Consider the following 22495-nt stretch of genomic DNA (forward strand, 5'->3'; position numbering starts at 1 on the left):
CTCAAAGGCGAAGGACGTTGCGATGTATCCAACATCGTGCTGTAGGGCGACGTGACGGGGGAGGGTCTGGAGACAGGTCGAGATGAATGTCCTGAGTCCGGGGTGAAGAGGTATACTGGTGACTCTCCCCCCATGTCCTCCTTGTGCTCCCAAATCGGCTGCAAATGAGGACAAACTGCAGCTGTTCCCAGCGCTAACCTCTCGATTCCTTTACTGGCAAGAAAGAGAAGGTCTTGGGACATCAGACACAGAATGGAGACTCGAAATCTTGAATGAATCGGACCGAAGGGCCGGGACCCTCAGATTCCGAGTCTAGCCAACAACTCAGGAGCGAGCCTGAATGTTGCCTTCCCCTCTTCCTTAGAAAGGGGGGAGTAGTAAGAGACCAAGAAGATTGCTTACACACTGGCCGTGGCCAGAGTGAGTAGAAGACCCAAGGCGGAATACAATCCGAGGCCTGTCGTAAAAGGGTCTTGAGAAGATCTCTTAAAGGACTAAAAGTCCAAGCCATGCTCCAAGTTGGAGGTCTTCCTCCGACTAGGGCAGGGACGATCGTAGCTTCGCATGAGCGAGGATAGATCCAGCGGGCAGGAAAAAAGTTATTCCTTAAAGCCTGAAGGTCAGGGAAAGGCTGAGCGACAGGCTTCATTGCCGAGAGCGGAAAGGAGTTTCCTCCTGCCGAAAGGCAATAAGACCGTTATTGCTGGAGAAGAGGCCTCAAGGGAAGAGGTATATCTCCCACGGCACCAACCACCTTAGACTCTTCACTTTGCCTGGGAGACCCCTGTGGATGACTATCGCAGATGACGCGACCTCCGTACCGCGACTGTAGCGGGTTGTCTCTTCTTGAGGAGGAAGCGTAGTGTCTCCAGGCATGAAGCCGAAGCGACGCCCCGGTTCGGGAGAGATGTCGCAGTGTGGTTGCTTGAGTAGTCTGCGCCGTGGGAGAAGCTCTCCCGGGAGTTCCGTCAGGGGAAGCAGAGGGTCCAGAAACCGTTCTGCGCATAGTCCCAGTGGAGCTCTCCCATTGAAAGGTTGACAGACAACCTGGTCTTGTTGAGACCCATTGTCCACAGACAAAAAGGAGGGAAGACGCAGGCGTCGAAGTTGTCCCACCATCACCGGAATGCATCTTGCCAGAGTCTCGGGGTCTGAGACTGGGGGGAAGAATAGCGGAAGCTTGAGGTTCCAAGCTGTCACGATCAGGTCCCCCAGACCAGCACTTGCTGGTTACCCAAGGTCAAAGACCCCCAGGTACACTCTCTCTACGAGGCTCTGCTCGGATAGTCTGAGAGAAACATTCCCCTGCCTGGAATGAGAGAGCCGATGGTGGTATTGAGAGAATCTCAATCATCCCGGTATCTCTACTGCAAGATGTGAAGGTGTGAAAATGCGTCCCCTGCTGGTTAGAATGAAGTCGACGCGCAACGGGGCGACTCGGCAGGAGCTGTAGGATCTGAAGAGGGGCCAGACTAAGGCCCCTAAGCCTGCCTGAATGATGGAGAGGTATCCTTCAGGTCTTGACCATAGGACTGGACCGGAACATCCCCCCCCCCCCCTTTCCTTTGACGAGTCCGAGAACCGCATCAAGAATGTGGGGAAAGGACGAGAATATCCACTACCATCAAGAGGCTCCATAGGTCAACACCCATTGCAGGTCTAATAGTTCCGCTGGTCCCATAGGGCCAGGGAGTCCGGTTAAACATTGCCTGAAGCCACCGGAACTTGGATCGCCCCACATGGAACTTATCCTGAGGCGACCGTTCGGACTATAGACGGGTCAATGAGGAAAGGAGAACTAGGAAACGTTCCAAGGTAGGGCTGAAAGCTCTGCTTGACTGAGAACAGGTACTGCGACTCTCCTCAGTCTTGCCACAGTCAACCGAAAGGAAGGCTCGGAGGATGTGGTAACAGAATCTGGCGTCCCCAGGTGGTCACCCATCCAAGTACCGACGTTGCTTAACCTCGCTGGACGGACGAGAAGCGGGGTTTCCAACGTGGTAAGGCCGTTGACTCAATATCATGGCCAGATACTCCAGATGTTGAGGCAGAGGAAGAGAAGGCTCCAAGCAAAATACCATGAGCCCACACTCATGGTAGGCATCCGGAAGCTTGTCCCGGCGCTGAAGAAGGTCGAAACTCGAGCCTACCGGAGTTGACCAGCCCTCCAAACAGCAGAGGAGGCGGAAGCCTGCACCTGAGCGGCCAAGAGGAAGGCAGGGAGAGTTCTCTGGGGGAAACAAACCTGCTATGCCACGGCGGGATAGCCACACTGCATCATAAGCAGGAATACTTGCAGTCTAGGCTGAATTCGACGAGCACCCTGGAAGATGGATGGAATGGAAACTGAAAGTACCCGTCCTTCCGATCCAGGGTTTAAGGAATCCTGTCGCCTCGTTACCAGTCTGATCGATTCTGCTGGTCTACGCTGGCCGAAGTTTGTTCGACAAATTTGATCAGGGCTGAGAGGTCGACTATGGACATCCCTTCTCAGATCCTTCCTTACAAGAAAGGATCGACTGAGGGGGCCGGGGGTGAAGCCGTCGATGATCCTAAGGAAGACCTTCGCCTAAGGTATGGATCATTCTGCCCAACCGGGCAACTCTGCTGACGCTATGGAATAGAGGTTCAGAAGACACTGAATTCGCTGACAGAGACGGCAGGCGCGATATCCTTGGCTAATCACAGAGATTGTGTGGGAATGGGCATCGGGAAGCTGTCATTCGGATGAGTAACCTTAAGCATCCTCCCAGCGAAAAACCTGCAATCCTAGAGTTCGTGAACTCCTTTTTGGACTATGCCCCCCCGGGGGAGTCTCCCGTGCCATCTGTTCCTGACAGGAGGAAACTGCAATTGAACACCTTGTCCCAGTTGTCGTAGCCGATAACTTAGGCCGACGTGGTTGAAAGAAAAGGGCGCTGGAGCCCTGCAGAGTCTGGAAGAAAGCGCCTTGGAGGAGTGAAACCGGAAGTCGATTTACTCCGCACAGCAGCTGTCTAAGTCTCTGTCCTTGGGCACAAACAAACTCTTCTCAAGGATGGAAGGGTGTCTGAGGTCGTCGACCTCCACAGATGAGACACCCGAAGGAAGCCCTCAGTCAGCGCGTCCAGATGGTACAACATCGAGCTTGTCCGCAAGTTAGATACTTAACGACGAAAGGCCAAGGTGCCTGAGCTCGAGAGGAGGAAAGTACCCTTGATCTTCCTGTAGCTTCCTTGAACCAAACCTCGGGCCGTAACCGAGGAGGGAAAGAACCTGGTAAGCTCCCAGAGGAAGAGGTAAGCAGTCACCCCTTGTCCGATGGAGAAATCTCGAACGGAAAGCCCCCCCGCCAAAAATCCTTCCAGGGAATGACGGGGAAGGGCTAACCCAGGTTCAGAAATAGAGGAGTGTTGCTCAGATCTCCCTTAAGTTTCTCCTATTCTTGCAAGTGCCATGCTCTGTGTTTACGGGGTGAGGCCGTGTTCTGGAAATACGCTCCAGAAGAACTCGCCAGGCTGGTCATGCTGCGAAAACCCCATTGGGAATCGTGGTCGCAATTGCCCTGGAGCTCGCGCGACGGAAATTCCTGGTGGTCGGCGAGCGATAACCCATAGACGAGCAATGGATACTGCAAGAAATAAGCCAACATTTGTGCGAAGAAACACTGTAGGTTCGCGCGACGGAACACCATCCGTCCGCGCGATGGAAAAAACCGTTGGTTCGCGCGTGGGCGAACATTGGAGAGCATGAGCGTAGATGTGCAGGCACGTGGGCGTGCGGGCGTGCGGGCGAGCGGTCGCGCGGGCGCGCGGGCGCGCGGGCGAGCGGTCGCGCGGGCGAGCGGTCGCGCGGGCGAGCGGTCGCGCGCGGTCGCGCGGGCGAGCGGTCGCGCGGGCGAGCGGTCGCGCGGGCGAGCGGTCGCGCGGGCGAGCGGTCGCGCGGGCGAGCGGTCGCGCGGGCGAGCGGTCGCGCGGGCGAGCGGTCGCGCGGGCGAGCGGTCGCGCGGGTGGGCAGGTGGATGAGAGCGAGTCCGAGGCGGCGAACGCAAGCGTTAGCGCGATGGCGAGGAAACGCGCTGCCGCGTGGGCGAGGAGGACCGCTGGCATTATGGATCAACAAGCGATCGGTGGTGAGCTGGTGAGCGCTAACGCGCAGGTTGGCGATGGCGCGTTGTGTTATGCCGACGCGATGGTCGAGCAGTATGCGCAGGTGAGCGATCGTGCGTTGGCGAGCAGTATGCGAAGGTGAGCGATCGCGAGCAGTGATCAGTATGCGCAGGGTCGCGCGATGGTGATCAGCATGCCAGGGTCGCGCGATGGCGATCAGCATTTGCAGGTGGGCGATCGCGCGATGGCGATCAGCATGCGCAGGGTCGAGCGATGGCGATCAGCATCCGCAGGTGTGCGGTCGCGCGATGGCGATCAGCATCCGCAGGTGTGCGGTCGCGCGATGGCGATCAGCATCCGCAGTCGAGGGTCGCGCGATGGCGATCAGCATCCGCAGTCGAGGGTCGCGCGATGGCGATCAGCATCCGCAGTCGAGGGTCGCGCGATGGCGATCAGCATCCGCAGTCGAGGGTCGCGCGATGGCGATCAGCATCCGCAGTCGAGGGTCGCGCGATGGCGATCAGCATCCGCAGTCGAGGGTCGCGCGATGGCGATCAGCATCCGCAGTCGAGGGTCGCGCGATGGCGATCAGCATCCGCAGTCGAGGGTCGCGCGATGGCGATCAGCATCCGCAGTCGAGGGTCGCGCGATGGCGATCAGCATCCGCAGTCGAGGGTCGCGCGATGGCGATCAGCATCCGCAGTCGAGGGTCGCGCGATGGCGATCAGCATCCGCAGTCGAGGGTCGCGCGATGGCGATCAGCATCCGCAGTCGAGGGTCGCGCGATGGCGATCAGCATCCGCAGTCGAGGGTCGCGCGATGGCGATCAGCATCCGCAGTCGAGGGTCGCGCGATGGCGATCAGCATCCGCAGTCGAGGGTCGCGCGATGGCGATCAGCATCCGCAGTCGAGGGTCGCGCGATGGCGATCAGCATCCGCAGTCGAGGGTCGCGCGATGGCGATCAGCATCCGCAGTCGAGGGTCGCGCGATGGCGATCAGCATCCGCAGTCGAGGGTCGCGCGATGGCGATCAGCATCCGCAGTCGAGGGTCGCGCGATGGCGATCAGCATCCGCAGTCGAGGGTCGCGCGATGGCGATCAGCATCCGCAGTCGAGGGTCGCGCGATGGCGATCAGCATCCGCAGTCGAGGGTCGCGCGATGGCGATCAGCATCCGCAGTCGAGGGTCGCGCGATGGCGATCAGCATCCGCAGTCGAGGGTCGCGCGATGGCGATCAGCATCCGCAGTCGAGGGTCGCGCGATGGCGATCAGCATCCGCAGTCGAGGGTCGCGCGATGGCGATCAGCATCCGCAGTCGAGGGTCGCGCGATGGCGATCAGCATCCGCAGTCGAGGGTCGCGCGATGGCGATCAGCATCCGCAGTCGAGGGTCGCGCGATGGCGATCAGCATCCGCAGTCGAGGGTCGCGCGATGGCGATCAGCATCCGCAGTCGAGGGTCGCGCGATGGCGATCAGCATCCGCAGTCGAGGGTCGCGCGATGGCGATCAGCATCCGCAGTCGAGGGTCGCGCGATGGCGATCAGCATCCGCAGTCGAGGGTCGCGCGATGGCGATCAGCATCCGCAGTCGAGGGTCGCGCGATGGCGATCAGCATGCGCAGGTGAGCTAGTAGCTGGCGAACCATGTTCCTTCAGAAGTGTTGGAGAACGTTGGCGTGCCGGCTGTAACACACGTGGGCCATCCGGAGATCGCTGGCGAGCTGATGATCGCTGGCGAGCTGATGATCGCTGGCGAGCTGATGATCGCTGGCGAGCTGATGATCGCTGGCGAGCTGATGATCGCTGGCGAGCTGATGATCGCTGGCGAGCTGATGATCGCTGGCGAGCTGATGATCGCTGGCGAGCTGATGATCGCTGGCGAGCTGATGATCGCTGGCGAGCTGATGATCGCTGGCGAGCTGATGATCGCTGGCGAGCTGATGATCGCTGGCGAGCTGATGATCGCTGGCGAGCTGATGATCGCTGGCGAGCTGATGATCGCTGGCGAGCTGATGATCGCTGGCGAGCTGATGATCGCTGGCGAGCTGATGATCGCTGGCGAGCTGATGATCGCTGGCGAGCTGATGATCGCTGGCGAGCTGATGATCGCTGGCGAGCTGATGATCGCTGGCGAGCTGATGATCGCTGGCGAGCTGATGATCGCTGGCGAGCTGATGATCGCTGGCGAGCTGATGATCGCTGGCGAGCTGATGATCGCTGGCGAGCTGATGATCGCTGGCGAGCTGATGATCGCTGGCGAGCTGATGATCGCTGGCGAGCTGATGATCGCTGGCGAGCTGATGATCGCTGGCGAGCTGATGATCGCTGGCGAGCTGATGATCGCTGACGAGCAGAAGGCTACGCGTGGAAGCCTGCGCAAAGAAGAAGAGTCCTTGACCCCGACCTGAACCGAAGTTCTAGATCGCGAGGGCGAACGTGGGCGCACAGGGCGCGTAACAGGAACCAACAGGAACCGCAGGGATGATCATCTTGAAAGCGCTGACGAACAGGAGAGCGCTGATGAGCAGAAGAGCGCCTGTGTGCTCACACTGAGCAGGAGCAGGAGAGAACACAGCAGAAGGGCGCGCAGGGAAACCCTGACACGCAAGGGAAAAACCCCCGTGGGGGGAACCCTTTGCCCTGAACGGATCGTTGTCCGCCGGGAGACTGATGTCCGTCGGAAGACCGCTGTCCGTCGGGAAGACCGTTGCCCGTCGGAAGACGAGATCAGACTGCTATCCATCTGCACCAAGGCGGAAGATCGAGAAAAAGGAGTTGTAGGCTGCAAATGGAGATCCAAAAAGGCGCCTCAAGCACCCTTATAGGGAGATGAGAGGCCCTTACGACGAGGCGGACAGTGGGCCTTACGGCGAGGGAGGCCAACAGCAACAGCAACAGAAGAAACCTCCGAAGAGGAGTCTCTATGAGTGTACTCTCTAGCGAACGAAAGAGAAACACTTCGTGGAAGAGACTGGTCAGCCAGTGAACTAAAAGGAGCAATCCTCCGAAGAGGAGCTCCTGCAGTTGCCCAGCCCCTTGAGCGAAACTGCAGGTGCGACCGCTCAGCACCAAGAGCATAGTCGCACGAAAAAAAGGCAAGAGAGGAACCCCCCCAAAAGGGGAAAAACTCAAGCCTGGACAGGAAAAAACTTCCCTCGGAAGGAAAGTTACCCGCCCAAGGAGGCAAGCCTCCTGAGAGTTCTAAAATGAACTGGAGAGCTGTCCGTCGTCACGGGAGTACTACCAGTAGAAGGAGACACGCCCCTGACGAAAATACAAGGGGGGAGGCAGCAACAGCCGAATCCCCAGGACTCAACCAGACAACTCACACCGTTGCTATATTACAGAAACGAACTAGATCGGTAACTGTAAAAAAATAAAACAAATAATATTAGTACACATTCATTCCCCCGGGAAGGCTCCGAAGAGGAATCCCGAGGGAAAGGAACAAGAATTACACAACAGGCACGTGCCCTCACAACCACTTACACTCGCGGAAGGAGAGCTGTAACCAAAACAGAATTATAACAATTATAATTATGTAACTATGTAATTATGTAATTTAAAAATGAATGAACACTAAAGAAAGAACGAAAACCCCGAAAGGAATCGTTCTATAAGCTGAAAAACAAAAAATAACTACAATTAGATTCATAACTAATTGAGACAAACGTACGGCGTAGCAACCCCCCACACGGAAAGGAAGCTAGGCTACAAGGGCGTAGTAACACGTAGTAAAAGGGTGAACGACCTCAAGAGAGAGAGAGAGAGAGAGAGAGAAAGACATAAGTCAAACTCGATCGCCACCCATAAAATTACGCCGTGGTGGCCTAACTGCCGAGGCCTCCAGTAGATATCGTACACTACACACACAAATCTGAAAAGGAAACTTACTTATTTCTATACTCAAATATATATGCAAACATGAAAACATGTTTACATATATATTGAGTAAATGAAAAGTAAGCGATTAAGTAAAGACAAAACAAACAAACAATGGCTGCCAAGAGAGGACCAAGACAGAGACGTTTGTCACAGTCCGAGCCAAAAGTGAAAGTGAGTATTCACCTGTGTGTGAGGGGGAGGAGGGGTAGCTAGCTACCACTCCCCTACCCCCCCCCCCCCCCCCCCCCCGCTAACTAGCGCGGGGGTAATACACCCTCGTTAAATTCTAATGGCTCGCCATTTCAGCTACGCTAAAAGGTAACCCTTTGTAAATAGCGTGGTTTGTATTCCGGTTACGGAACAATTATACAATTAAGAAAATACTGGAGAATTAGAGATCATACCAATTAGATATTTAAAAAACAAGATCACTTGGTTACCAGTTTCTTTTGAAAGTTGCATCAGAAGGCGAGAAAGCTCTAACATGGCGGCTGTTCCAGAGTGAGGGTCGACAGCACCAAAAATCCAGGCATCATAGTGGTTGCCAAGCATTACATATCGATCTGAAAAAGACCATCTCTGATATGGTAAGCTTATTTTGGGAACTGTAATTGAGCAGCATTGCTATGAAGATAGTGACTAACTTTCAATTACAAAATTAATGCTACTGCCATAAAACCATCAGTTCAGAATGGCAGCTCACCGGGCATCTTGGTGCCATTAATGGCTAAGATGTATACATTAATGAAGTAAAGAGTGCTTTCCTTTATCAAATAGTCAAATGTGTGAATGTACAGATATTTGAAATGCACATTTGTTCTACATGAAAAGTAAAGGGATACTTCAGCAAGCAAATCCGATTAATATAGCCTTCCATTAATAACGTGACTAAAATATGCCACAATTTACCTGGTTCTATACTTCCTTTCATAATAGAGATGACATTGTATGTTGTCGTGGGAGTATTTTTATTATTTACATCCAAGTTCACTTTTAGGTTTCCCTGCTGAAACCCTGGCCCTAAGCGATATGTGATATTCAAGCCACCTTGCCAATCACTAGGGGCAGTTTCGCCACCCATTCGACTGTAGGAAAATGAAGTAGAGTAATAGATACAGTTGAAAAACCTAAAGTAATAAAAGTCTGTTATTAAAGATTAAGACCAATAACTCTTACAAATGGGTCCAGAAGAAATTTAAATTTCTTAAGGGTACTAAATACAGTAACTACACAGCTATATGGAAATTCACTTGGTTATGGCTATGGTTGTGATCAACTTACATAAAAGATTAAAGGTGGCACTGTACTCCGACAGCCAATTGGAGAAAAGATTGAATGATGGTCAAAGTTGAAAGATCGTTTATAAAGATTACACAATTAAAGGTAGAGAGCTAGTTGCATGGAAATTTATAGCTATATATTATTCTAGTATATGAAATAATAGTCCACAACAAAATCTAATAAACAGTCCTGAAGCAATTATTATTTGCTATAGTTGAAGATAAAATTTGTAAATGAACGTTCAAGTTCTAGCACTGACATGGGATGACTAAACTAGCTATGATTATAATTTTTTCTTTTTTAGATTACATCACTACAATATAGTAGAAATTGCATTTCTAAAACAATACTTTTTTAACATCTAACCAAGTGGGAATAAATGACAAATTCGTAGATAATTTGTATTTTTCCTAACTATACAAACCTTAGCTATTTAATAGGGTTTATTACTTTCGGCGTAGCTGAAATGATGAGCTATTAGAATTTTAACGAGGGATTACTACCCCATCGCTAGTTAGCAGGGTGTAGGGAGGGTAGCCTGCTACCCCCCACCCCCTCACACACACCTGTGCTTGAGCTCACTTTGCTTGGAGGTAGGAATTCAAGGGGGATAGGGCTGGCGGGCAAGTTTGATTAAATAGCTAAGGTTTGTATACTTAGGAAAAATACAAATTATCTACGAATTTGTCATTTGTTCCGTAACTGACATACAAATCACGCTATTTAATAGGGGTGACTCACCCATTAGGAAGGGTGGAAAGTCCCTGCCAGTACTGGCTTTTGGCTTTGCCTGGGAACTCGATATTTGAGTGTGTTCACACTCAGCAATAAGGAGTCCCTGCACCTTGCTAGAACATTGCTACACAAGGACTGCGGCCTACGCAAGCTGTGTGTGAAGGTATAATAAAGTGTGACTCGTCCTAGGAAGTTAACCTGTAGTCCTTTAGATGGAAACTTTAGGCTAGGACTCTCCAAATACCACCTTGTCACGGTATGGGGACGTGACAGTATTATCTTAATACTAGGAACACAAGGAAACATGGTTTACCTGCAGTGGTTTGAGGTCAGCTGTGCAGAGAACCCAGGATGCTGCTTTCCCCAAGAGAGGGGAAGATGAAGAAAAGAATAAGGGCCAGACAAACCTTTTCATTCATGCAGACTAAGACCGGGCAACAATGCCCTCAACCTTCTGCTACTTGTCCACTAAGGAAATTGAGGTTTTAAACCAGCTGTTTGCAGCCACCACAGGGCCGATAGAAAACGTATCGAGCCTCCTGTGGGTCACGTCTTGCAGGTAGTGGGCTGTGAAGGTTGTCTGACGCTTCCACACCAGCTTGAAGAACCTGTGTCACCGAGAAATTTCTCTCGAAGGCCAGGGACATAGCTACGCCCCTGACATCATGTGCTCAAGGGCGACGTGATGGAGGAGGGTCTGGATTCAGGGACAGATGGATCACCCTACGAATCCATGCCGAGATGGTGTTCTTGGTGACCCTCCTCTTAGTCCTACCAGTGTTAACAAACAATGCTTGCACCTGGGGATGGACTGCAGCCGTTCTTTTGAGATATAGCCTTAAGCTCCTTACTGGGCAGAGTAGGAGATGGTCTGGGTCATCTGTTACAGAACGGAGACTCGAAATCCAGGAGTCGAACCGAGCGTCTGGCACCCCCGGGTTTCGAGTCTTAGCAATAAACTCAGGGACGAATTTGAACGTTACTTCCCCACATCCCCTTAAATGGGCGATGTCATATGAGAGACCATGAAGTTCAATGACTCGCTTGACCGAAGCCAAAGCCAGTAGGAACACCGTCTTCTAAGTTAGGTGGCGATCTGAAGCCTGGCGTAATGGTTCATAGGGAGGTCTCTTAAGAGACCTGAGAACTCGAACCACGTTCCATGGAGGAGGTCTCACTTCCGACTGAGGGCAGGTAAGTTCATAACTTCGTATGAGTAGGGAAAGTTCCAGCGAGGAAGAAATGTCCATTCCTTTGAGCCTGAAGGCTAGACTCAAGGCTGAGCGATAGCCTTTCACCGCCGAGACTGAAAGGCGCATTTCTTCCGAGTCTGAGCGATAGCCTTTCACCGCCGAGACTGAAAGGCGCATTTCTTCCCGCAAATACACGAGGAACTCCGCTATTGCTGCAATAGTGGCATTGAGAGGAGAGATACCCCTTCCATGACACCAACCACTGAAGACTTTCCACTTTCCCTGGTAGACAGATGCGGATGATTTTCGCAGATGTCCAGACATCCTAATTGCAACTTGTTGCGAAAATCCTCTCTCAGCGAGGAGATGCTGGATAGTCTCCAGGCATGAAGTCGTAGCGAAGCTACGGCTTTGTGGAAGATGTTGGCATGTGGTTGTCTGAGTAGATCGTGTCGTGGAGGGAGTTCTCTGGGAAGTTCGTTAGGAGCTGCAGAAGGTCCGGAAACCATTCCGTGTGATGCCATAGCGGAGCTATGAGGGTCATTGAAAGATTGACCGATATTCTGGTCTTGTTGAGCACCCTCCTCATCAGACAGAACGGGGGAAAGGCGTACACGTCGATGTTGTCTCACCGTTGTTGGAAGGCATCCTGCCAGAGAGCCTTGGGATCCGGGACTGGGGAGCAGTACAGTGGAAGCTTGAAGTTCAGCGCTGTCGCGAACAGATCCACAGTCGGGGAACCCCACAAATTCAGGACTTTGTTGGCTACTAGATGATCCAAAGACCACTCGGTACTCACTACAGTACCTGAGACGCTCTGCTCAGATTGTCAGCGAGCACATTCCTCATGCCTGGAATGAAACGTGCCGATAGTAGAATAGAGTGGATTTCGGTTCGTCTCGGTATCTCTACTGCAAGATGGGATAGCTGCTTCGAAAAGGTACCTCCTTGCTTGTTGATGTAAGCCATTACTGTGGTGTTGTCGCTCATCACCACCAAAGAGTGACCCGCCAGGTATTGTTGGAACTACTGGAGGGCCAAGAAGACAGCCTTCATCTCTAGAAGATTTATATGGAGGCACTTGTTCTGATTCTGACCACAGGCCTGAGGTCCTGTGGTGCAGAACGTAGGCCCCCCACCCTTTCTTTGAGGTGTCCGAAAACAGCATCAAATCCGGAGGAAGGACGAGAAGGTCCACTCCTCTTCGTAGGTTCTCGTCTGTCACCCACCACTGGAGGTCTGTCCATTCCGCAGGTCCCATAGGGATCATGACGTCCGGGGAATCGCAACCTTGATTCCACCGGGACTTGTCGCCACTGGAGGGATCTCATCCTGAGGTGACCGTTGGGAACTAGAGGAGCCAAGGATGAGAGGTGACCGAAGGGACGTAACCACGATTGGGCTGGAAGCTCTTCTCGTCTGAGGAAAGGGCTTGCGACCCTCCTCAGCCTTCCTATCCTGTCGTCTGATGGGAAGGCTTTGTGGAGATTGGTGTCTACAATCATGCCTAGGTAAACCAGTCTTTGAGTGGGAAGCAGAGAGGACTTCTCGAGATTTACCATGATCCCCTGATCCTGGCAAAGTCCCAGAAGTTTGTCTCGGTGTTGAAGAAGGGATAACTTCGAGTCTGCTAGGATCAGCCGGTCGTCCAGATAATGGAGGAGACGGATACCGATCCTGTGTGCCCATGACGATATTAGGGTGAACACTTTGGTGAAAACCTGTGGTGCTGTGGAGAGACCAAAACACAGCTCCTTGAACTGGTACACCTTGTTGTCTAGGCTGAATCTTAAGTACTTCCTTGAAGACGGATGGACGGGGATCTGGAAGTACGCATCCTTCAGATCTAGTGTACACATGAAGTCTTGCGGTCTCACTGCAAGTCTGACCGTGTCTACGGTCTCCATGCTGAACGGAGTTTGCTTGACAAACTTTTTCAGAGCCGAGAGGTCGATGACTGGTCTCCAGCCTCCAGACGCCTTCTTTACAAGAAAGACTGAAGAAGCCTGGAGACCCGTCGAGGACCTCTTGGAGAGCGCCCTTCTTCAACATGGTCTGGACCTCTGCCCAAAGGGCCTGCCCCCTTGCTGATCCCATGGCAAGGGAGCTCAATGACACTGGATTCGTCGTCAGGGGAGGTAGATATGTTGTGAACGGGACGCGATATCCTTGACTGATTACGGAAATCGTCCAGGAATCGGCCCTGAGTTGCTGCCACCTGTCTGCGCAACTTTGTAGGCATCCCCCCACTGGTGGACATGCAGGGGGACTGCCAATCCTAGAATTTGTGGCCTCAGCTGCTCCCTCTAGGATTCTTCCCTCCCCTGGAGGACTTCTTGCCTTTCTTGTCCGTGACAGGAAAGGGCTTAGACACCACCGTCTTCGCTGCTGTTGTCGGTTTCGTGGTCTTGGTAGGACGTGGCTGCTGGGGTGCTGGAGGTTTATAGGGCTTGGATGTTAAAGCCCTATTATTATTATTATTATTAAATGCTAAGCTACAAAACCCTAGTTGGAAAAGCAGGATGCTATAAGCCCAGGGGCCCCAACAGGGAAAATAGCCCAGTGAGGAAAGGAAATAAGGAAATAAGGAAAAATAGAACATTTTAGGAATAGTAACAATATTAAAATAAATATTTCCTATTTAAAATATAAAAACTTTAACAGAACAAGCTGAAGAGAAACTAGATAGAAAAGTGTGCCCAAGTGTACCCTCAAGCAAGAGAACTCTAACCCAAGGCAGTGTAAGACCATGGTACAGAGGCTATGGCACTACCCAGGAATAGAGAACAATGGTTTGATTTTGGAGTGTCCTTCTCCTAGGAGGGAGTCTTGGTGGGACTTCCTCCACCTCTCAGCAGCCTGCTCCAAGTCCTTAGGCTCAAACAGGTTCGTTCCCATAACGGAAGAATGTCTGAGCCTGCTGATCTCGGTGCTAGGGACCTTCTGGTGGAACCTCTCAGACATCGCATCCCGACGTTTCAGGATGGTGTTTGCCCACAAGTTCAAGACTTGGTGGGCCAAAAACTTGATCGTGCAAGTGCCTGAGAGTAAAAAGGTCTCCATAGCTTTCCTGGTACGTTCTTTAGATAAATCCTCCGAACGTATCAGGATACCTAAGGTCCCTAGCCAGATATCCAGCCACGAAGTGGCCTGCATGGCACACTTCGCAACCTTCTCCTGACTAAGGATCTCAATTGCTGAGAATGAGACCTGCCGGCTGGAGAGTCTCTCAAGAGGGACTCCCCTGGTAAGCTCTTCCAATGACTGGTGAAGGGGAAGAGCTAAACAAGGCTCCTCTACGATCTCGAAGTACCTCCTCTGCTGTACACGAGGAGGTGGGAGAAGCTTGTTGCCGGCACTGGATCGGCTGGAGGAGGCAAGCTCGGAGAGCTGGACTGCGATCTTGTCCCTGGCACTCTTAACCCCTTGAGACCAGGGCAAAGCTGCACTGGCCTTGGCCTAATAGGGTTTCTGAGTCCCAAATACTCAGTCTTTGCCCTCTCGAATAGGAATCTCTGGGTCCGCAAACCCATTGAGAGTCCTCATAAGAGTCAGAATCTGCCAGAATGCATGTTCTGACTCCTGCAGCTCTCCTCAGGAAGGACTAGCAGCAAAGTCTCCTGTCCCCAAAGGCTCTTCTTGGGGAGACTCGCGAAAGTTCTCCGAGTGACTGGCTGGCTCTGGTCTAAGTCTTGATGAGGACTTCGGTACTGTCTTGGAGTCCTTCGACTCCCTCCTGGGAGGGATGCAGGACTCCAACAACGACGGAGGTAGGCTCTTCTCCACCCCTACCCGAGAAGACTTTTCCGCGCGAGGTGGGGTTTCCTTCAGTGGTGCAATGGGGGAACGTCTCACCTCACGTGCCTCCCCTGAGGACGGGAAGTCCTCGTCCGAAGGGGAGGGAGAAAAAGTCTGGGGGGGAGGGGCCCTGCCTCGCAGACTTATGAGGAGACAGCTTCGTCCTTGGAGAAGTTACCGCGTCCAAAACTCCTCTTTTCCTCCTCAGGGAGTAGATGCAGCCAAGGATTTGTGGCCCAACTCAGAGAGAACAGGCTTGGAAGCCTGTGCTACCACTCTGATTAGAGCCCCAAACCAGGGCTGCACTGTCAGACACTCCCTCTGGAGGGACAGGGATCGACGGATCCCTGGGAGGAGTTTCCAAAGGGGGGTTCGCCTGTAAAGAAGATAAGGAAGAAATGTCTCTGGACCTTTCTGGAACCTTTCCCCCTACCGGCGAGCACGCTGTTCTGCGCTTGCGGGGGGGGGGGCTGGAAATGAGGCGATGGCGACATTACCGCGCATTGTCCTGCAGCTTCGCGTGTGGGAGGGTACTGGCAATTGCGCTGGCGCTCGCGGGTTGGGGAATACCCAGGGTCACACGCGGGAGACTGCTGATGTGCGCGTGCGGGCGAGTGAAGGCGCGTGCGGGCGAGTGAAGGCGCGTTGGGGCGCGCAGGAGACTTCATAGAATGCGCAGAAATCAGATTGCGCGTTCGCGCGTGAGGGTGAATCTTCGCGCAGGATCAGGATGAAGAGCCCGTGCGGGCGAGAGATCGTGCGCTCTAGAAGATGTCGATGGGCGCGTGCGCGCAGGAGAGATGTCTCTTGCACGCGGGTGCTCAGCTGGAACCTTCGTGCGTTGGTGCGCCTCTGGTGGGCGCACATCAGGAGGAGATGGGCGTGGCCGCACAGGGAGCGCGTGCACGCATCCTCGTGGGAGGTCGTTGGTATGGCGAGGGATGGCGCGCAGGTGAAGGTAGACGGCGCGTCGGCGAGCGCTGGAGCGTTGGAGTGCGCCGGCGAGTAGGGGAAGTTCTAAACTTCCCTACTGCACCCAGACCCGAAGATCGTGGGCGCGTAGGAGATCGTTGGGGCGGAGAGCGCTGGCGCGCAGGCGAGCACTGGCGCGTTGGTGAATGCTGGCGCGCAGGCGAGCACTGGCGCGTTGGTGAATGCTGGCGCGCAGAAGGTTGAGGGCGCGCAGTAGCGCGTTGTCAAGCAGGCGAGCGCTGACGCACAGGTGAGTGCTGACGCGCAGGTGAGTGCTGACGCGCAGGTGAGTGCTGACGCGCAGGTGAGCCCTGGCGCGCTTTATCAGGAACCTCGGCAGCAGGTGTGCGCTGGCGCGCTGGTGAGCGCTGGTGAGCGCTGGTGAGCGCTGGTGAGCGCTGGCGCGCTGGTGAGCGCTGGCGCGCTGGTGAGCGCTGGCGCGCTGGTGAGCGCTGGCTCGCTATCTCAGGAACAGTAGGAGAGCGCCTGTGCGCTAACTCCAAAACCTCAGAGAGGTCAGTAGATGCGCGCTAGCGTGCAGGTGAGCGCTGGCGCGCTATATCAGCAACAGTAGGAGAACGCCTGTACGCTAACTCCGAAACCTCAGAGGTGTCAGTTGAACATTCACGCGCATGTTTTGTATGGCGCGTAAGGGACGTATGCGCTAATTTGCGCGTACACCCTTGTTGCCCCAAAGGGATCGGTGCCTATTTAATAAAAACAGGTTTAGTTGGCGCCCACAGCGCATCAGCAGCCAGGAACGGCGACGGCAGGTCAGCAGGTCTGACGGGTGGAAGGTCGGCGTGTCCTTTGTAAGGACAACCTTCCACCGAAGGGGATTGCGAACGATCCGCAGAGAGGTCCAGGGTTGTAGCAGGAACAGTCGGAGATTGATGACGAGGCTCCTCTGCGGCGGACTGCGGCGATGACGACGAACCGAAGAGGCGCCTCCTCACACCCTTGTGAGGTGAAGGGAAGCCTCTCCGGCTAAGAGAAAGGAGAGCCTTACGGCGTATGCGGGCTCTGGTGGCCGTTGGGTCAGCAAGCTGACCATCAGCAGTCCTCCGAAGAGGAGTCTCTGTGAGTGAACTCCCCCGAGGGGGAGAATCACCGTCAGGAGAGACTGTTGGACTTACAGTAGTTCCTCCCTCGAAGGTTGAACAGAGGGAGATATTAAGCCTTCAGCTACAGCAGGTTGAGCAGTTGCAGAGGTATTAGGAGATACCACATCGGATACCTCTGCCACCACAACGTTAACGATAGACAGAGGGTAAGCCTCTGCCAACGTCAGCGATTGCTTGACAGCGGCACCCAACCGGATGATGTCAAACAAGGCTTCCTTGGAGGGCGAACCTTCGAGCCCCAAGGAAGATCAAAGCTGAAATAAATCAGTTACATTAACATTTAAATTTAATTCCTCCCCCGGGGGAAGAGGTGGAGCTGCCTCGCTAGGGGAGGCAACGCCATCTCTCGAACCTCGAGGTCCGGAAACAGAACCACGGTCTACGCTACCACTTGACGGTTTCTCGGAAGAAACCGATCGAGTGGGAGCTTCGGAGGAGGTTTGGGCAATGGAAGAAGAGTCCTTGGGTTTTCAACTTTCAAAATCTTCGAAGGAGAAATATCCCGCCTGGACTTCTTCCGTCCCCGAGAAAACCTCTCCCACTGGGAGGTAGACCACTCCCTACACTCACCACACTTATTAGTTCTATCACATCGTTGGCCCCTACAGTAAGGACAAAGGGTGTGAGGGTCCGTATCGACCGCCGACATAAATGTACCACATGGGCGGTCGGGTAATCCAGGACACTTGCGCATGATAGCATAGGCCAACTTCACAAACAAACCTGTAGAAGAAAAAGCAGAAAGACATTAATGGCTGTCAGAGAGGCGAGGGTGAGAGCGGACACGTCCGACTACCACCCAAGCCGAGAGCAAAGTGAGCTCAAGCACAGGTGTATGTGAGGGGGGGGGGGGGGTGTAGCAGGCTACCCTCCCTACCCCCCACTAACTAGCGGTGGGGTAGTAAACCCTCATTAAAACTCTAATGGCTCGTCATTTCAGCTACGCCGAAAGTAATAACCCCTATTAAATAGCGTGGTTTGTATGTCAGTTACGGAACAAATAATGATTAAGGTTATTCACTATACCGTACCTTATACTGTATAGGATACTTTTGAAATTAATTTGCTAAACTGAAAATTCTCATATGGTCTTCAAACTAACATTGAGGAAATGGATTAAACATTACATCTTACAAATAATACAGTACAAGAAAAAGGTCTGTAAAAGTGAATTTGATATAACTTTTTCAATGTAATAAAGTTAATCTTCATTCCTTTGGTTGAATTAAAATCAGTACTGTATTTAAAAATTGTGGCAACTAAGACTACCCTTTAGAGACCAAAGTGAAAGGAGATTTCATCCCTTAAAATCTAATACAGATGTCCCTAAATTTTGAAAGCTCTTGGAAGACACGCAAAACAGAAGATCCTGTTATCAGATACTGCAAAACTTCCATGTGGCATTCTTACCTCAGTATCTGCCAGGCATCCTCAGGGCTGATTGGTTGAACGGGTACCTTTGGAATCGCAGCTTCTTCCTCTGCGATGCGGAATGCACTTTCTGAGTTAGAGAGAAAACAGATCAGGAAAGCTTTTCTTCATTTCATAGTAAACTTCGGGTATGGAAAGATCAGAAAGGGTTCCATACATTCAACAAACTTTATAGGTATACATTAAGTGTTTAGCACATTTAAAAGTACTGCCTCTGTAAACTAAATTCAATAAAACATACAATTCTTTAAACTTGCAAGATCGAAACTTACAAATTTCACAAGATACTCCAACCATATATTTCATAATAAGGAAAATAAAACAAATAGCATCAAGGAAAACCTGAATCCTGAGGATATCAATCTTGTAATAAATTCTTCTCATAGTTGAACTTTTAAAAATTCTACTACAAATACCCAATCAAGCATTACTATTCCTAGAGCTACAAACATCTTAGGATAGCCATTGAAAGTGAGACCAATTCCCTGTTTACCTGTGGCAGGATAAAATGGAGTAAGAGGATCTCCATCAACCAGCTTCACCGTGCCAAACGGGGCAGCTGATGGAGGCATAAAGTAAGAATTAGGATAGACAAAATCAGAGCCTTCAGGGGCGTAGTCCAAGGGGTCGCTGAAGAGGACCACACCAATGGCTCCTCTAGCTTCTGCCATCTCTGCCTGCAAGAGAAAACAAATGTGTAGCAAGTGATCAATCTGGACTTGAGAAGTGATGCACAAGGCAGATATGGATTTGGTTGCATTGGATTTATAAAATTGGGCTACATGGCCCATTACTGAAGCTAGAGGGATTTCAAAGAGGCTGGGGAGTGTAATGTATGTAAATAAAATTTAATGAAAATGTGCATAAAAATTGACATTATCTACATTACTTACTGTGGTCAGCGAGTCCATTCAACTCCCAAATGAAACTGGGAGAGACCCTGCAGCTACATTATGAAGTAAAAGTCAAGAAAGGTTGGACAGCAAAATGGGATAAAGAAGTGGCAACAGATATGAATTTAAGAATGTGGGCCACATAGCACAACCATGACCTTGGAGGCCATTCAGTGCTACAATAAAACTGGGGGAAAGCTCTGCAGTTATACTATGAAGTAAATATGAAGTAAAGTTAAGAGAGTTAAGAGTAGTTAGACGCAGATGGTAAGAAGGTTGCAAGAACAAAGGTGAGGTACTACATTATGTTAACCCTTTTACCCCCAACGCTATTTGAAACTTTCCAACTCTTAACCCCAGGCATTTTTTTTTTTCAAGCACATTTTGCAATATATTTTTTTTAAATTGCTCTAACAGCCTTAATTTTCATCATAGAGGTGTCAGGTTGGTCTCATTATTTTGGAAAATGCCTGAAGTTTCTCAAAGTTATCAAAAATATGCAAAAAAATGTAAAAAAAAAGTTTCTGGGCTCAACCTGTGCCGGCCAGTGAAATGCTCCTATAGCACCATTTCTAAGGAATATAACTGCTAAAATATTACCAGAGAAAAAATGCATAGGAATGCTAGGTTGAACTAGCTCGCTCACCTATTGGTGTCGGTATAATCTAGGGCGTAACAGACCAGAGGTCTCGTACCATTTAGATATCTCCTCTTCAAAATCCCTCAATAGTGAGGTGCGGTTCAACCTCCTCTGCCGCGCAGACTAGTACTACTAACTCTACCCACGCTTGCCCATCACTCCTTTTAGCACCCGATACGATTAAGTTGGTTGTGTTTACCTCGGTGTTTTTTGGATTATTTTCCCCTTTCTACGTATCGATGGCGGAATCCCAAAGCTACTCCATCGAAGTTAAGTACTTTATCCATGAGTTTTAAGCGTAAATGGGCAGTGTAACCTTTGTTTTATTAATTCAGAAGTGTTTTATAGTGAATAGCGTTCCCGTTCTAACCGTTAATGGTTCCACGGTCCTGCCCTTTCTCGCTAGTTCGTACTTTTTCTTTTCATCATTGTTATTCGTTCGAACTTTTTGGGAGAATTTTACCTTTACACCGATTATATGCTTTCAACTTTAGCGTATCATTATTATTATACTATGGTATCAGTGTTACGTATCATTAAGGCTCAGTTATGTTGGCATGCCTGCCTTCGTGCATATAGTGGATAGCGTTCCCGCGGGGAACTGTTTTGCTGTTTTTTCTAGGAGCATTTCACTTTGATGTTATAAATGACTATTAGTTTTATTTTCGCTCCACATAGTTTTACGTTTTGGTTCGAGTGGGACTCTCGCGTAGCTCTTTATTTGTGTTACTGTTCGGTATCTACCCGCTTCAGTAGTAAGGTTGGTACCCCTGTTTTCCATCTTCCAAGATGACGTCATGCTTCCTCCCTTGCCACTCGCTCGAGTCCCTCTCTTGCCATATTAACTTTGCATGCCTAGCCTTTTTTACGTGATTACGCTTTTATTCATTATTTACTTTTAAGTATTTTAACAGTTCATATTGTTTTTATTGTCACACTCCATTATGATCATATTTTTGGGATTTTCCATGTTGTGTTGAGGGGATCTCCAGTTGGTAGCCCTGCCTACCACCACCTGTCCACGTGATTCCCCTGTAAAACCCCCCACCCCTCCCAGAGCACATCTCTCCTCTTACTCGATGGTTGTTGGCTATGACAATACGGGCCAAGCATGCTTGTTCCTCAGTCTTCCCTCAACATTCCGACATATTGAGGACCGAGATTATCTCACGGGTTGCTACATAGTCTCATTCACCCCGGGCGGTTCTCGTCCCCGCCCCCCCCCCTCCCGTCGTCTCGATTGGCCATCAGTCGGGGGAGGGGGAAGGTCGGGACCGCCGGGGACTATATCACGTGCCCTATCCATATAATCGGGCAGTACAGTATACCTAACGCCTTCTTGGTATGGCTTTTGCTTTTTGCATTTTTTTTTTCAAGCACATTTTGCAATATATTATTTTTAAATTGCTCTAACAGCCTTAATTTTCATCATAGAGGTGTCAGGTTGGTCTCATTATTTTGGAAAATGCCTGAAGTTTCTCATAAAGTTAACAAAAATATGCAAAAAAATGTAAAAAAAGTTTTTTGCAAGGACGTACTGGTACGTCCATGGGGGTAAAGGGATGAGTTTTGTGAAACGTACCAGTACGTCCATTGGGGGTAAAAGGGTTAAAAGTGCAGCTAGGATTCCAAACAGTCCCTGAAAATTCCAGGTGCACTGTGAGCGGTGCACTAATTTCAAACCCTAGATTAAATTTACATATTTTCAAAATTACGTCAATAGGCAGAAAAAAATTCAACAACTACGGAGGGGAAAGACTTAGATTGCAATGGACTAGGAAATTTAGGCCAGAGACCAGTCACTGGAACCATGGAAGGCACTCGGCACCATTATGAATATCAAAACTCCTTGAAATATAGGATTTACTAATACCACTATTCAAACAATAATCACAATACATCTTTTTCTAAAACCTTCCTCCACTGATACCAGACTGAGAAAACACTTACAATATTAGCTCTGAAGATTTTTCCATATCTTGCAATAACAATCTTGCCTGCAATATCAATACCTTTACTTGCCAGAAGGTCAAAATCCTTCTCCTGTCCATAAAAAGCGTAAACTATTTCACCCTGTGGAAAGAAATAAAAACAATTAATCTGACCTCTTCTCATTTTCCATACTGTATTTTAAGTGGTATCTAAACGTTACGGTTTTGCATGAAGACTGTAAGCTACTTATGATAACTACAGCTTACTATTAAAATTACTTTAGCAAGTACTATACAATTTATGCCATTTAAAGCAATTCAACTCTAATTCTCAAACCATAGCCATCAATAACTCTAGGTCTAAAGAGTTTGATGGAGGAGTTAAATCTACAATAATTCATAAAACCCTTAACTATTAAGAAAGTTAGATTTCAATGAAGAGAATCATAAATGATAATACAAATGGCCTGCCTTTATGATTATAGATGGAAATGTTTAAGCTTATAATATGCTTCAGCAATGAAT

At 50.6% G+C, this 22495-nt stretch overlaps 1 protein-coding gene across 1 annotated transcript in view; it reads right to left on the minus strand.

The window, feature by feature from the left end:
- Positions 1-22495, minus strand: part of LOC137614810 (putative N-acetylated-alpha-linked acidic dipeptidase) — a 154387-nt gene that overhangs the window by 118114 nt on the left and 13778 nt on the right. Inside the window, exons 4-8 of the mRNA XM_068344474.1 lie at positions 21990-22112; positions 19000-19183; positions 18486-18576; positions 8882-9057; positions 8413-8535 (exon numbers count right to left, since the gene is read on the minus strand). Coding sequence (XP_068200575.1) covers positions 8413-8535; positions 8882-9057; positions 18486-18576; positions 19000-19183; positions 21990-22112 — 697 coding nt within the window. The remainder of the gene's footprint in view (positions 1-8412; positions 8536-8881; positions 9058-18485; positions 18577-18999; positions 19184-21989; positions 22113-22495) is intronic.

The sequence above is a fragment of the Palaemon carinicauda genome, chromosome 21, assembly GCF_036898095.1.
Source record: "Palaemon carinicauda isolate YSFRI2023 chromosome 21, ASM3689809v2, whole genome shotgun sequence".
Lineage (NCBI taxonomy): Eukaryota > Metazoa > Arthropoda > Malacostraca > Decapoda > Palaemonidae > Palaemon > Palaemon carinicauda.